A 16,218-nucleotide genomic window follows, 5' to 3' on the forward strand; every position below is an offset into this window, starting at 1 on the left:
AATAAACAGATAAATTTGTATGTAAATGATAAAATACGAGGAGAATTGCTTTATGGTAGTAATGTGTTGGATCTTCGCTTGAACTTTTGAGGTTCTAAATTACGCAGAATCTAGAAACGGGATAGAACCTCTGACAGGGATCATTCGCGTTTAATACTGACTTGAGACCGACTTGGAAAAAAAGCAAAAAATAAAAGATCCTTCACGTAATAAGGAGAGGAAATGCATAAACACAGACTTCGCAAAAAACACCTTGGCTAAGAGCCGTGTTTATGTCTTTTTTGATTTGTTCGTCTCGTTTTTTTATGGCGCGAACGGAGCCTCTCCCATATTAAACGAGAGGCTCTCACGAGTTCGCCAGTAATTATACGCGTCTAATACGAGATTCGGAGTAACGGAAATGGGTTGTATGAGATCGCTAAGGGAACCCCGTTACACCTGTGTAATTATATTAGTTCGCGTTGCACGTTCTTTGTACCTGTCTTACCTGTTGGCTTCCTCCAGTCTGCTTTTATTTCTCTCTCTCTCTCTCTCTCTCTCTCCTTCCGGTTTAGTTTGACTCTCTTATCTGTGTGCTTGTTCCTGTCTGCTGTTATTATCTCTCTCTCTGTCTCTCTCTCTCCTGCGTGACTCCCTTTCCTGTACTCTCTCTCTCTCTCTCTCTCTCTCTCTCTCTCTCTCGTCTGACTTTACCTGTAACTTTTACCTTACCTGTCTCTCTCTCTCTCTCTCTCTCTCTCTCTCTCTCTCTCTCTCTCACACACCTCTCTCTCATTTCACAGGTCACAATTGAGGGTCATTTAATGCATTATGACCTCAAAAATGTAGGATAAACTTCAGGTTACTCTAGAAATGAACTTATATTGTGATTTCTTATCATTAACTTGAAATAAAAACTACAAAAGGTTCAAAGACAATTTTGGAAACTAAAACTGTAGAGAGAGAGAGAGAGAGAGAGAGAGAGAGAGAGAGAGAGAGAGAGAGAGAGAGAGGCAGAGGCTTAACTGATAATTTGGAAACAATTCATGCAAAACGACACCAGGAAGAAACAAATGAGGATCGAACTGGCGTGAAAGGACCTCGAGTTAACAGTATCCCCAAACGCCATTAGAATGAGAAAGGATCCATTAAAAAAAGAAAAAAAGGATTCAGGCGGTGCCTCTGAGGATTTATTAGGCGTTCCCGCACGGTCCTTCGACGGGTCCTGGGAGGAGGAGGAGGAGGAGGAGGAGGGGGGGGAGATGGAATAGGTTCGTTGAGATGGATAAGAGAAGGAGGGAGATAGAGAGGAGGAATGAAATGGAATAGCTTCATAGGGATGGAAAAATGCTTCGAGAAGGGGGGGGGGTGGTAAGGTGGGAGTTAGGGGTAGGGGAGGGGGTTGGGGACTTAACGTCCCGTCGAAGGCGGAAGCGACTCGAGCAAGTCGTCCCTGACCTTGCAAATTCACTTGGCCCCCTCCTCCCCTCGCCGGCCCCCCCCCCCCCGGGTCCTTCTTGAATTTGGGAGCTGGGGGATGGAGGGTGGGTATGTGGGTGCAGAGAGATGGGAGAGCAAATGAGGTAAGCTTGAGCCTCTCTCTCTCTCTCTCTCTCTCTCTCTCTCTCTCTCTCTCTCTCTCTCTCTCTCTCTCTCTCATGGCACAATAATGTAACTATTTACCTCTATTCAATTCTGAAAAACTCTCTCTCTCTCTCTCTCTCTCTCTCTCTCATAGCACTATAATATAGCTATTCAACTCTATTCAAGTCTGAGAAACCTCTCTCTCTCTCTCTCTCTCTCTCTCTCTCTCTCTCTCTCTCTCTCTCTCTCTCTCTCTGTCTCTCTCATAGCACAATATAATACAACTAATTAGCTCTATTCAACTCTGAGAAACCCTCTCTCTCTCTCTCTCTCTCTCTCTCTCTCTCTCGTATAGCACAATAACATAACTATTCAATTCTGAGAAGCCCACTTACGATCCGAAATATGCCTCTGTTGACCATATACTAAATTACGCACCTAGCTGTAAGTCGACTGTTGTACATAACTACTGAACGAATAAAGAGAAAAAGGAAGGAAACAAGAAAATAAGGAAAAATGGCCGAGACACGACTGATAAATTCTCCGTCGAAACTTTTTACCGTAAAATGTTTATCACGTGATGTGACAATCCTCAGAGTAAAACCAGATGTCAGATGTTCATCAGACTCTCTCTCTCTCTCTCTCTCTCTCTCTCTCTCTCTCTCTCTCTCTCTCTCTCTCTCTCTCTCTCTCTCTCCTTTACAGTAGTTTTGAGGTGTAAATTCATCATAGGACCTCTTTGCAGGTAAGGTTTTTTAAGGGTAAAGATAAAAACAAAAATGGGGCATTTCTATATTGTTTAAATATTTATTTTACTTCTTACGCAGTTTTATACTTTTGTCGTTGTTATTTACTTATTCGTATTTATGTCTTCTTCCTGTTATTCTCCTCTTTAATTTCTACGATAAACTTTCATCATTTTAATTGAAAAATAATCATATTAGCATGAGTCTGGCAATGGAGAATGAAATCCACAGTTATGTATGGGTCTAAATATATTTAAAAATAAAGCTGAAAAGAGAACTTTCGGAAATCTGTACGATTCCTCCTTTCGAATATATTCATACCCATACATAACTGTGGATTGGTTTCTCAATTTCATCATTAATGAGAATGGGTTTTCATTTGCAATGAGAATTAGCTTTTTAATTTATATGTATAAAAAACCCAGACTGATATATCAGTGTCGTGTCTCTGATTCGCCAGTGCTGTTCTCCCCTTAAGTCTTAAGACTCTTGTCAGAATCGGGCATAAGGCCACTGGATTTCGATTATATAGGTATAGATTTAGCCTTTGATTTTGTAAAAAATTATTCCGTGATTCGTTGTAAAATGCTAATATTTTCTCGTATCCAATTTAACTCTCTCTCTCTCTCTCTCTCTCTCTCTCTCTCTCTCTCTCTCTCTCTATTTATATATATATATATATATATATATATATATATATATATATATATATATATATATATATATATATATATATATATATATATATATATATATATATATATATATATATATATATATATATATATATATATATATAGTGTATTTGACTAAGAACTCTTATTTTTTGTGTCTTCAATCTGTTAGGCAGAATAGTTTCTGGTGATGAGGGCTTTATTTATCTGTTTGCTTTTTGTACAATTTCTAATCAGTTTTATAGTTTTTTTTTTCATTATTTACTTTTATCGTCAATAAATAAATGTTTTTTTTAATCATAAAAATAGATCACGATTCGAAAAAGAAATTTATTTTCCCTACTTATATTCCTGTGATTAATTTAAGGTCTTGCGGTCAATTGTATGCTTTTCTTTGATTCCTGATCTAATTTCCTCTTCTGTCAAAGTCTACAACCGCCCATAATTGGGAGACCTCATCGAAATTCAATCAAAACAAAAGACTGACAAGGCTGAGTTAGTGCGAGGTCTGCCCACCTCTCGCCTGCATTTATTTCCAAAGGTTAAAAAAGTTGCGGGCACCATTCATTATTCCTCTACGAGTGCCACACCTATTCACTAAGACTCTCGACTCCATCTTCTTACAGGACTACATTCTATGCCCTTCTCCTTCCTCCCTCTCCTCCTACTCCTCTGATGCCCTCATACCCTCCCCTTCCTATTCTCCTCCTCCTCCACCTCCTTCCCTCCGCCATCTCTTTGCCCACCTACGAAAACCGAGCCAGCGTTGCTCTAAAACTAACCTGCCTCCTTCAGAACCCATTCATCATTATGTATTAAGGCTTCTACAGCCCCTTCCCTCTTTCTCCCTCCATCTCCCTCCCTCCTTCACTCTCCCTCCCTCCCATAGTATCCTGGGCTACATATCATCCCTTATCGAGGGGCATCCCAGCTTTGCAGAAACTCACCTAAGGATCGCATTCCCTATACCCCGTTGCAACCTTGGACGATAAGTCCCAGCTTAACCACTAACCTCCTCCTCCTCCTCCTCCTCCTCCCCTTCCCCAGTGACCTCCCCCTACACCCACACACACACACACAGACTCACAGACACACACACTAGGCTCCCACAGACTCTCACTGAGTCCGCTAAAATGGCATTGGCTACAAACACGTTGCAAATCTTGAACCTCATCGCCGTAGCTATTTTTGGCTTCTTCAACTTTGACTTAAACGACCGGTGGTTAAATTGTGGGTTGCGATTCTTCTTTGTCTTATACTAGAGAGGAAAAGTCTTGTAATGTTTCTTTTTTAGTCTGTACGACACGTATTGCTATGTAATCAAAATCCACAATTATAATATCTGCATTGCTTTGTAAAAGGCATTTTAATCTATGATTGTGGATTTTTATTACGCAAACTGTTTTTCACGAGATTGTGAATTTCTCAGCACAGTTATTATTATTATACCTGTTTTTTTGGCTTATAACAAATTTCATCAGCAACGAGAATATATTATACTACTATTACTACCAATGCTATTACTACCACTACTGCTATTACTATTACTACTTCTACTAATAATAACACTAATAATGATGACGGGACCACTAACAGACACCTACAAAAACCGAAAGGCATTCTGAAATAATTATTGATAAAAAAAGAAATCGATAATTGTTCAGCACTCAGGTACACATACATTTCAATAAAAAATGTCTAATGAACGGAGCTTCGTTCATTATCGCAGTTGAAGTAACAGAAAACAGCCATAAGTTGTAACAGACATTTGGCTAAGCTTGGTTGTCAATTAACCCTTTGTGTTTCCAATGTTATACGCAAAGGATATGTCCTTTGTTTGTCAATGAATATTTCATAATGGGCGTAATTTTTCTCTTTTTTTTATTTAGGATTTTTTTTTTTTTTTTGAGAATTAGTGTGTCTATTTTTACTTTATATATTTTTTTTTTTTGGCTTTGGTCTGCTTATATGCTTATGTTAATTTTTATTAAATAAGATTCCAATTTCTGGCATTTAATGGTTATGCAATTCGTTATCAGTCATGAGTATATATATATATATATATATATATATATATATATATATATATATATATATATATATATATATATATATATATATATATGTATATATATATATAATATATATATATATATATATATATATATATATATATATATATATATATATATATATATATATATATATATATATATATATATATATACAAAGTTATATATATCTATGTGTAAATATTATATACATTCAACATTACTGATAAGAAATCGCATTATTCCCAAATTCCTCTCAGAATTTCCAATCAACACACGAATACAGTAGATATTTACAACAAAATCAACAACAACAACAACATCAATAATAATAATAATAACAATAATAATAATAATGTTTTCTCGTTCATCTGTTAACCCACTCGGCATTTATGGATAAAAGAGGCGCCCCTACGTAAAACTTATCTACGGTCCCTTCTCCTGAAGGTCCTGCCAAATTCGTCCATTGTATGTAAATTGCCGATCGTTTCTCTAAAACGGGCTGTGGGAGTGATAGACCTGATGGTAGCCACAAGGCTACTCGGAGGCTCCCTATGAGATGCGTAATGATAGTTCCTGTTGGCTTACGGTTATTTGTAGGTTCTGGGATGCTTATTGTGTGAGCGCGTGTTTGTGTGTGTGATTGTGTTGTGTGGTTGTGTTTTCTTGTAGGTTTCCAAAAGTAAGGTGCTGTGGCTTGTAGAGTATGGATATGGTTTGTGTTTGTATGTTTGTCTGCTTTGTGTGTGTGCGTGTTTGTGTGTTTGTGTGTGTGATATGGTAATATATACGCATGATACTTATGGATGTGTAAGTTTCTAAAAGTAAGGTACTGTGACTTGTAGATTATGATATGCTTTGTGTGTGTGTGTTTGTGTGTGTGTGTGTGTAAGTGTATTGCATATTGTGTATGTGTGGGTGTGAGTTTCCTTATGGACATTGGTAATGTGTACGCATACTATATAAAAACTGCGTAAGTTCCCATAAATAGGAATATCTGTATGTTGCGTAAATGAAGACATATTGTAAATATATGCAACCACACATACTTAAACGCATTTTTGATTCATGGTGACTTGCAGATTTTGTTTGTGTGCATGTGTGTGTATGTGTGAGTGTATTGTGTATGAATGTGTATTTCCTTATGCACCTCAGTAATATGTACGCACAGTGCTTATAGAAAAGTATGGTTCCATAAGTAGGTATATCAGTGGGTTGCATATATGAAAATATATTGTACATATTCGCGGACATTTCTCTCTCGATCTGTGAAGTTGACCCATAATGGGTCTGGCTAGAGTCTGAATGGGTTACCACTGGTATATATGTTCACGTGATCAGTGATGAAATTACCCACAAGTCTTAGGCGTCTGATGGTGGAGGAAATTGGTCACAATGAGGCCTGGAATGCAAGTGAGCGAGTGACAAATTGTCCAGACTTGAGTTATAGGGATTAATGTTTACATATAAAATATAAATTTTATTTCCATTTCTTTTAGATACGTGAAAATTAAAGAATATAAATGAAATAGTAATCTTACATCCGTATTCTTTAGATGGAAAATGGAGAGAGAGAGAGAGAGAGAGAGAGAGAGAGAGAGAGAGAGAGAGAGAGAGAGAGAGAGAGAGAGAGAGGTCCATTCTTTATTGAATGACAAACACTCGGTCTTTGAGTTGCATGAACCCTTTTCACTTATTCTTAGATGCCAGACAATGCTCCTCTGTTCTTGAACGTCAGTCCTCTATTCTTTGATGCAATCTTTGTTCTTAGTTGCCAACCATTCGTTCTTGAATGCCATCCATTTTCTTTGAAGTTATTCCTTATTCTTGGATATCATTCCCTGTTCTTGGAAGTCATTCCTCATTCTTGGATATCATTCCCTGTTCTTGGAAGTTATTCCTCATTCTTGGATATCATTCCCTATTCTTGGAAGTTATTCCTTATTCTTGGATATCATTACCTGTTCTTGGAAGTTATTCCTTATTCTTGGATATCATTCCCTGTTCTTGAATAACATTTATCTTTCGTTTAAGAGTTATTGTGAATTATTGTTATTATTACGAAGACTTTATTGAACATTATCATACAGGGTACAGTTCCTGTAAGATAAAAGTGTTTTATTGTCATACAGAATAAAACACTGTATATCACTATCCCGCAAAAATAAAACACTGTGTATTACTGTTCTGTAGAATAAGACAGAGTATTACTATCCATATAAAGTAGAACATTGTGTTTAATTTCCTATAAGATACAACACTGTGTGTATTACTCTTCCTGTAAAATAAAACAGTCTGTACATCTGTCTCTATTTAATGAAACAGCATAGTCAAAATAAAGTCTACGGGTTAAACACTCCACATTTAGATTTGTCACTGTGACCAGCCGTCATCATTTTATAAGTGTGTAAAGTGATCGTATCTTATTCCGATCTGTAGGACGGTACGTAACGTCTTTAGTGTCAGGGCTTGCTATTTCGACCCTTTCTTATACTATCGTCAGACGGTAATTGATACATTAGTGTTTACGAAAACCTTTATGACCTAAGTTTTTTAGTAATCTATTTTTTATATTGAATTATATCTTGAAAAATTGTTATTTGGCAATTTGAATTTGAATTCCTTAACCAGGGTATGCTGATTTTAACCCGAAATTTATTCATAAACTTGAAATGAATCTCTCTCTCTCTCTCTCTCTCTCTCTCTCTCTCTCTCTCTCTCTCTCTCTCTCTCTGATCAGAGGATTTATCAAGCAGCTAATTGAACTTCTTGAGATTTCCAGGATATGGAAAATCAATGATTCTATAATTAACACTGACATTCTCTCTCTCTCTCTCTCTCTCTCTCTCTCTCTCTCTCTCTTTAAAGAAAATCAGAGGATTTATTAAGTAGCTAATTGGTTCTTGAAATTTCCAGGATATGGGGAATCAGTGATCTTATAATTAACACTGAAATTCTCTCTCTCTCTCTCTCTCTCTCTCTCTCTCTCTCTCTCTCTCTCTCTCTCTCTCTCTCTCTCCAACCTGAGATAGCCTTGAGTAAATTAAAGGAAATGGCCCAATGAATTAACTAACACAACTCAAAGGATGCGATAATGATGATGATTCTGATAATGATAATATATCTAGGCTCTAATGAGACAAAAAAATAATCTAGCCTTGTTTTTTCTCATCATTAATTAGATAATTTTTTGTCTTTTTTTCTTATACCTCTTGTTTTCTGATATCGTTCCCTTTTGATTCTTTTTAGTGTTATATTTTTTTTCTCGCGCTATCGAGGTATGGGAGGAGAAAAGAGGTTTTTTATTATTATTTTTTTTTTTTTTACAATGAGATCAGGATTATTTGGGAGTGGAAGCACGTCCTTATAATTTCATGAGATTGTATTTGGTTGTTCTTATTGTGATATGTGTTGAATCCTTTGCAAAGGAGCTTGCACATTTATTGATAATAATGTGGTATGATATGTAGTTATATATATATTATATATATATATATATATATATATATATATATATATATATATATATATATATATATATATATATATATATGTATGTATTTACTATAATATACACATACATATATATACATATATATTTATATATATATTTATATATATATATGTATATATATACACATATATATATGATTGTGTGTGCATGAAGATGAATTTCAATGAAAGAATAAAAAGCCCAATTAAAATTCACCTGACATAATTAAAATCTCTTCATGCATGGTTCTACCTGGCCATATGTTATATCCTTTTCTGGTTCGTTGAACATGGAATCTGAGACATAATTTAATATGAGAGAGGAATTGTTTCATGTCTTTCAGGAACTTGTAACATGTCAAGGAATTAAATGCAGATTATTTTTATTGTTTTGACAGTCAACTGGTTTTTTAAAATTTAATTTGTACTATTTACTACTTAGGGTGTCATTAATATGGACAGGAATGGTGGCCTAATTGCATATTCAATCTTTATCATTTTTCATTCCTTTATACTTTTAATCTTATCAAGCATTTGATATAGATTATTTTTACTGTTTTGACAGTCAACTGGTTTTTAAAATTTACTTTTTAATATTTCCTACTTAGGGTGTATACACTGTCATTACTATGGACAGGAATAGTGGCTTAACAACTGCATATTCAATCTTTGTCATTTTTCATTCCTATATACTTTTAATCTTATCGAGGATTTGATAATGAGTCTGTAAAATGTCAGGGCTTTAAATACAGATTGTTTTACTTTTTTTTGACAGTGAATCTGTCTTCGTAATTTAATTAGTACTGCCTGCTACTTACAGTGTATGCACTGTTATTAATATGATTATTTTATCTCTTCTTTCTGCATTCCCTGTTACCTTCTGTTACCCCTTTCAAATGAATGCCATATTCTTTAGAAGCTTGAATTTTAAGTCAGTGGCTCCTGTGGTGGGCCTGTTCAATATGAGTAGGGTTCTTCTTCTGAATAATAATAATAATAATAATAATAATAATAATAATAATAATAATAATAATAATAATGAGGTTCGTCTTCAGAATAATAATAATAATAATAATAATAATAATAATAATAATAATAATAATAATAATAATAATAATAATAATAATAACCTGACCTTAGTCCTGTTCCACTCTTTTAAACATTACTGCCTCTCTTATAATTTACATATCGAAGCGAAACTAAATTATGATCAACCACAGGAAAATCCTAAAAAAAAAAAAAACTACATTCCAAAATTTTTTGTTGATCTCATTCCTCTTCTTTTATTTTCGTTTTCAGGAAGCTCGCCTTCGAGATATTGGGGAAATGGTCACATCAGTCACAGTCCGGACGAGAAATTGTCCACCATCTCCAGGTATGTGTATTGGCGTTCGTCTGCATCACCAGAGGCAGTGGGTGTGTTCGTTTGTAGGTTCGATGATCTGTCTCGGTAATCAGTGGTTTAAGGAAAAGTATGTCTCCTCGTTTGAAATGGGATTGTGAGGAGAATAATGAAGGAGGATTGTGGTAAGGGTAGATTATGAGGGATTGTGATGAGGGTAATGAAGAACGGTTGTGACAAGGTTCATTGTTGGTTACTTTGTCATCTGATTTTGAATGAATTATTTTGGCGAGTTGCATGCAATATGAGTTTGTATATACAGGAAGGATTGTGCAATGGGATTGTGATGAGAGTAATGAAGAAGGATTATGGTAAGGGTAGATTATGAAGGATTGTGAAATAGGATTATGATAAGAGTAATGAAAGATTATGACATAGGTAGATTATGAAGGATTGTGAAATAGGATTGTGATGAGAGTAATAAAGAAGAATTATAAGGGTAGATTACGAAGGATTGTAAAATAGGATTGCGATGAGATTAATGGCGAAGGATTGTGACAAGGGTAAATTATTAAGGATTGTGAAATAGGACTGATGAGAGTAATGAGGAAGGCCTATAAGGGTAGATTATGAAGACCTGAGAAATATAGGATTGTGACGACAATCCTGAAGAAGGATTGCGATTATGGTAGACTATGAAGGATTGTGGAAAGGATCCCATCCACAAAACTGATGGCTACGCCTACAATCACGAAGAAGAGACATTAATGGTGGAAATCAAGTTTTAGAATGGAAGAATACAAAGATAGAGATGGAGAGTTGGAGGAAATGGTAAGAAGAATGACGAGGAATGAAGAAAGTCTAAGAAGGAGGAGGAAGCGTGGAGGAGGTAATTGAGGAGAGGGAGAAGAGGAAACCAAGTAGGAGGAGGAATCGTGGAAGAGGTAATTGAGGAGAGGGAGAAGAAGAAACTAAGAAGGAAGTGGAAGAGATGAGGAGGTAATCGAGGAGAAGAAGAAAACGAGACTGAGAAGCAGTAGAAAGAGATGAGGAGGTAATAGAGGAGAAGAAGAAGAAGAAACTAAGAAGCAGGAAGAAGAAGAAGAAGAAGAAGAAGAAGAAGAAGAAGAAGAAGAAGAAGCAGTAGTGAGTAATATCCCTCCTCACACACCACCCGTCTGGGACTACGGCTGTTGCATCACATTCTTCTCCCAAATTGGCCCCAGGGACCACTTTCGGGTCTTCTGGGTGGACCTCCCAGCCTCTCCGGGAAGGGTTTCCTTCATTGTCAATGTTTACATCGACATTCGCCTCTTTTTCTCCGTCTTCTCCTTTCTTCTTCTTCTTAGAAATCTCCCTCGTGAAAAGAGGCCAGGTATTGAGGACTGGAAGATGTTCTTCCTTTGTAGGAATTTACTGATGGAAAATTATTATTTTGAAGGAATTTAGAAATGAAGAGTTATTTTTAGTAGGAATTTGCTAATGGGAAGTTAGGCTTTTGTAGGAATTTAGAAATGAAAAGTTAATTTTTTGTAGGAATTTACTATTGGAAAGTTAGTCTTTTGTAGGAATTTAGAAATGAAAAGTTATTTTTTGTAGGAATCAACTAATGGGAAGTTAGTCTTTTGTAGGAATTTAGAAATGAAGAGTTATATTTTGTAGGAATTTACTAATGGAAAGTTAGTCATTTGTAGGAATTTACTAATGGAAAGTTATTATTTTGAAGGAATTTAGAAATGAAGAGTTATTTTTTGTAGGCATTTACTATTGAAAAGTTATTTTTTGTAGGAATTTACTACTGAAAAGTTATTTTTTGTAGGAATTTCCTAATGGAAAGTTATTATTTTGAAGGAATTTGAAATGAAAACTTATTTTTTGTTGGAATTTAATAATGGGAAGTTAGTCTTTTGTAGGAATTTAGAAATGAAAACTTATTTTTTTAGGAGATTACTAATGGGAAGTTGGTCTTGTAGGAATTTAGAAATGAAAAGTTATCTTTTGTAGGAATTTACTAATGGAAAGTTCATCTTTAGGAATTTACTACTGAAAGGTTATTTTTTGTAGGAATTTACTAATGGAAAGTTATAATTTTGTAGGAATTTACTCTAACCATTGTGGCAATTGTAGTTTTAACTTCCTGACGGTGGAGCAAATGAAGAAATTGTAATATATAGAAGGAAGTCACTTGAACAGATGCAACCAACCTAATCTGATTAAGACTTAGGCCTATATAACATCGTAATCACATATACAAGTCATTTTGACCGATGGCATAGCTATATGGACAATTTTCACAAGAAAACAAAGGCTTTTATCCAATACCTTGCATCTTACCCTAACTATAGCAACCGCACGCAAAGCGAAATCATTTTAGACCGATGCTACGAGGACAGTGTTCAGAAACAATGCCATCTCTTTTGAAGAAAGGTTGGTCGAACAGTGTCTAGGCTTCTGTTCGGCGCTGTCCCCAGTGACATTACTTTATCCTCTGTTCATTCCGTAGACCATTACCACAAATCACTGAGCTACTCCCTTATGGCAATCGGCAATGACCTTCGGTTCCATGTCTCCAGGGCACTGCCATATTGGGACTCCAAGATGCTGGATGAAGCTACATTGATGTTCTGGTATGGGTTGATCAGTTAAGGCATAGGGTTATATGAGAGTGAAATGATCTTTTCTTTATGTTCTCTTTTATAGTTTTCTGCAAAAGAAAACTATTGTTCCGGCTTTGTCTGTCCGTCCGCACTCTTTTCTGTCCACCCTCAGAACTTATAAACTACTGAGGCTAGAGAGCTGCTAATTGGTATGTTGATCATCCACCCTCCAGTCATCAAACATACCAAATTGCAGCCCTCTAGCCTTAGTGGTTTTTATTTTATTCAAGGTTAAAGTTAGCCATAATCGTGCTTCTGGCAATGATAAAGGCCAGGTCACCACCAGGCCGTGGTTAAAGTTTCACGGGCTGCGGCTCATACAGCATTATATCGAGACCACGAAAGATAGATATATTGTCAGTGGCCTTGATTATACACTGTAGCGGCTGTACAGAAAACTCGATTGCGCCGAAGAAACATCGGCGGATTTATTTTAAATTGTTTGTTGTATATTTTCATGTTCGGGACAGGTTTTTGTTGAGGTGAAATTAACGACTAAAGACATTTTTAGCGACAGTACTCTCCGTTTTTTGTGGGTCCTTGTCTCACGGCGGTACTTTGTGAGAGAAGTTTCTGTTTTTTTTTTTTTATTTAATTTTTATTATATTCTTTGTATTTTCTTTTTTATCTCCCACCATAGAATGTCGCGAGATACCATCATTAGACCCAACGATAAACAATAATGTCAATGATTTCTTATTTATGTTTAATACACTCTTTTTATTCTTTTTATCTCCTACAATAATGTCAATGTTTTTTTTTATTTATTTTTAATATATTCGTAATATTTCTTTATCTCTTTCCGTGGAATGCCGCGAGATACAATCATTAAACCTTCAACCTAACAATAAACAATAATGTCAATTATTTATTTTTTCTTTTTTCTGCCAAGGTCAAAGCTTCGTCTCCAGATGCCAATTTGTTGCGTAATTCCTTTTTAGAAGAAAAGTATAAGAAAATTTAAAACAATTTTTACACAGTGGGGGGTTAGTGCAGTCAGTGCACCTCATGAGGTGCACTGTGGGCATTACTTAAGTGTCTTTGCAGCGTCCCTTTGGCCCCTAGCTGCAACTGCTTTCATTCCTTTTACTGTACCTCTGTTCATATTCTCTTTCTTCAATCTTACGTTCCTTAACCCTCTCCTAACAACTGATTCTTAGTGCAACTGCTTTGAGGTTTTCCACCTGTTACACCTTTCAAACTTTTACTGTCAATTTCCTTTTCAGCGCTGAATGGCCTTAGTTGCCCCAGTGCTTGGCATGTATGCCTAAAATCTATAAATCAATCAATCAAAACAATTTTAAATTATATAAACCTCGTAGAACTGTTAAAAGGCGATGAGGAATGGAAGAGAATGATGTCAATGAATAAAAGCAAATAAGAAAACAATAATAAAACCAGGAGATGATAAGAAAGATTTTGAAAACAAAGAAAAAAAAAAAAAAAAAAAAAAAAAAAAAAATATATATATATATATATATATATATATATATATATATATATATATATATATATATATATATATATATATATATATATATATATATATATATATATATATATATATATAAATATAAACTATAATGATTTAGATTTTATGAACAACTCACAGTCAAATTTTAAAAACCACAAAGAATCGAGGAATAGCGCAACGCAAAGCTACAATTAACGAAAAGTAAAAAAGCAAAAGCGTGACAATAAAATAAAAATAATAAATAAGCAAAAAGATTAAAACAAAAGACGACCGCGCAGCGCCACTGGAACGGACCACGTGGTCTGTCGGTTGCATTAGCAACGTCCGCTCGCCTTGCAAAGAGGCATTTCTGCAACACTCACTCACTTAAGCGTCTCTGCAATAATGGCAGGTGGTAGAAGGCGCTCCTGGTACGGATGTTAAGAGCGAAGATATGTTTGTATGAAATATTATAGATGCACAAATTATTGATTCATATATATATATATATATATATATATATATATATATATATATATATATATATATATATATATATAGATATAGAGAGAGAGAGAGAGAGAGAGAGAGAGAGAGAGAGAGAGAGAGAGAGAGAGACTTATTAAATACCTTTTCCTCTTTTCCTTGCTTTTTTTCGGCCAGGTTCTCAAAAGGACACGCTTATTTTTCATTGAAAGACATTAATGAGTTTTTGAAAACAGGTACATTGCATTTTGTGATGTCAAGTATTGTTTTATTTTGCATAAACCGTTTAATTTGTGATTTTACATATCTTAAAGCTAGAATTTATGTTTTCAGTTAATCCTAGTCATAGATATATCAATATATTTTAAATAATATATATATATATATATATATATATATATATATATATATATATATATATATATATATATATATATATATATATATATATATAATTTATGATAATGAATATACCTTTGCAAATTGTTTGCACTGAAAGATAAGATTTGTTTTGTTTATATATTTTGTTTATGTATCCAGGAATCATCCATACAGTCGTCGGATTATAAATTATCAGATAATTGAAATATTAAGGTATTATATACTCCTGTTATGCTGTTATACCTAGTTAGTAAATATTTGACATTTTTCAATCCTTAAATATTTATGAAAGGTCTATGTAATCACTATATATTTACGAAATGAAAGGGAATTATTTTATCATTTCATTAGTAATATATTAGGATATGAAAAAGTCAGTGTCTTCATTTCATAATCAAGATATAGATATATGAAAGGATTAATTTTATTATTCTATAATCAGATATATAGAAGGGTTAATTTTATTATTTCATAATCAGATATATGAAAGGGTAAATTTTATTATTTCATAATCAGATATATGAAAGGGTAAATTTTATTATTTCATAATCAGATATATGAAAGGGTAAATTTTATTATTTCATAATCAGATATATGAAAGGGTTGATTTTATTATTTCATAATCACCCTACCAAAGTATTGAGGTATTTTATCATTCTATAATCACCCCAGTAGGGTATTAAGATACCAAAATATTGAAAGACTAATGTTTTGTCTTCATTGCAAGTGGAAAACAGAGAAGTTCTCGTGATGGCATGAAATTTCAGGCCCCATAGTCATAAGATATAGATATAGATATAGATATATTGAAAGGTTAATTTTATTATTCTATACTTGGCCCAACAGGGTATCAAGATATTAAGATATTGTATAGAGGATTAGTGATTTCACTTCATTATCCATTGAAAATTGAAGTTCTCGTAATGATATGAAATTTCAGACCCCATAATCATAAGAAAGATATAGATATATTGAAAGGTTAATTTTATTATTCTATACTTGGCCCAACAGGTATCAAGATATTAAGATATTGTAAGAGGATTAGTGATATCACTTTATTATCTACTGAAAACTGAAGTTCTCGTAATGATATGAAATTTCAGGCCCAAGCTCATAAATATATATATATATATATATATATATATATATATATATATATAAGATATATATATATATATGGAGAATATAGTTAAGGATTAATTTTATTTCTATACTCTTCCCACAAATCAAGATATCAGAACATTAGAAAGTGATTTCTTGCAAATGGAAAACAAAAAGTTCTGTAATGATATGAAATTTCAAATCCCATACTCATATAGATATAGAAATAAATATAGATATTAGATATAGCAAAAAGTTAATTTCATCATTCA

At 34.1% G+C, this 16,218-nt stretch overlaps 1 protein-coding gene across 2 annotated transcripts in view; it reads left to right on the top strand.

The window, feature by feature from the left end:
- Nucleotides 1-16,218, top strand: part of LOC136837101 (calpain-9-like) — a 296,927-nt gene that overhangs the window by 149,517 nt on the left and 131,192 nt on the right. For both annotated transcript variants that reach the window (XM_067101715.1, XM_067101718.1), the window contains one exon: nt 9,826-9,901. In XM_067101715.1, coding sequence (XP_066957816.1) covers nt 9,826-9,901 — 76 coding nt within the window. The remainder of the gene's footprint in view (nt 1-9,825; nt 9,902-16,218) is intronic.

The sequence above is a fragment of the Macrobrachium rosenbergii genome, chromosome 57 (genome assembly GCF_040412425.1).
Source record: "Macrobrachium rosenbergii isolate ZJJX-2024 chromosome 57, ASM4041242v1, whole genome shotgun sequence".
Taxonomy (NCBI): Eukaryota; Metazoa; Arthropoda; class Malacostraca; order Decapoda; family Palaemonidae; genus Macrobrachium; species Macrobrachium rosenbergii.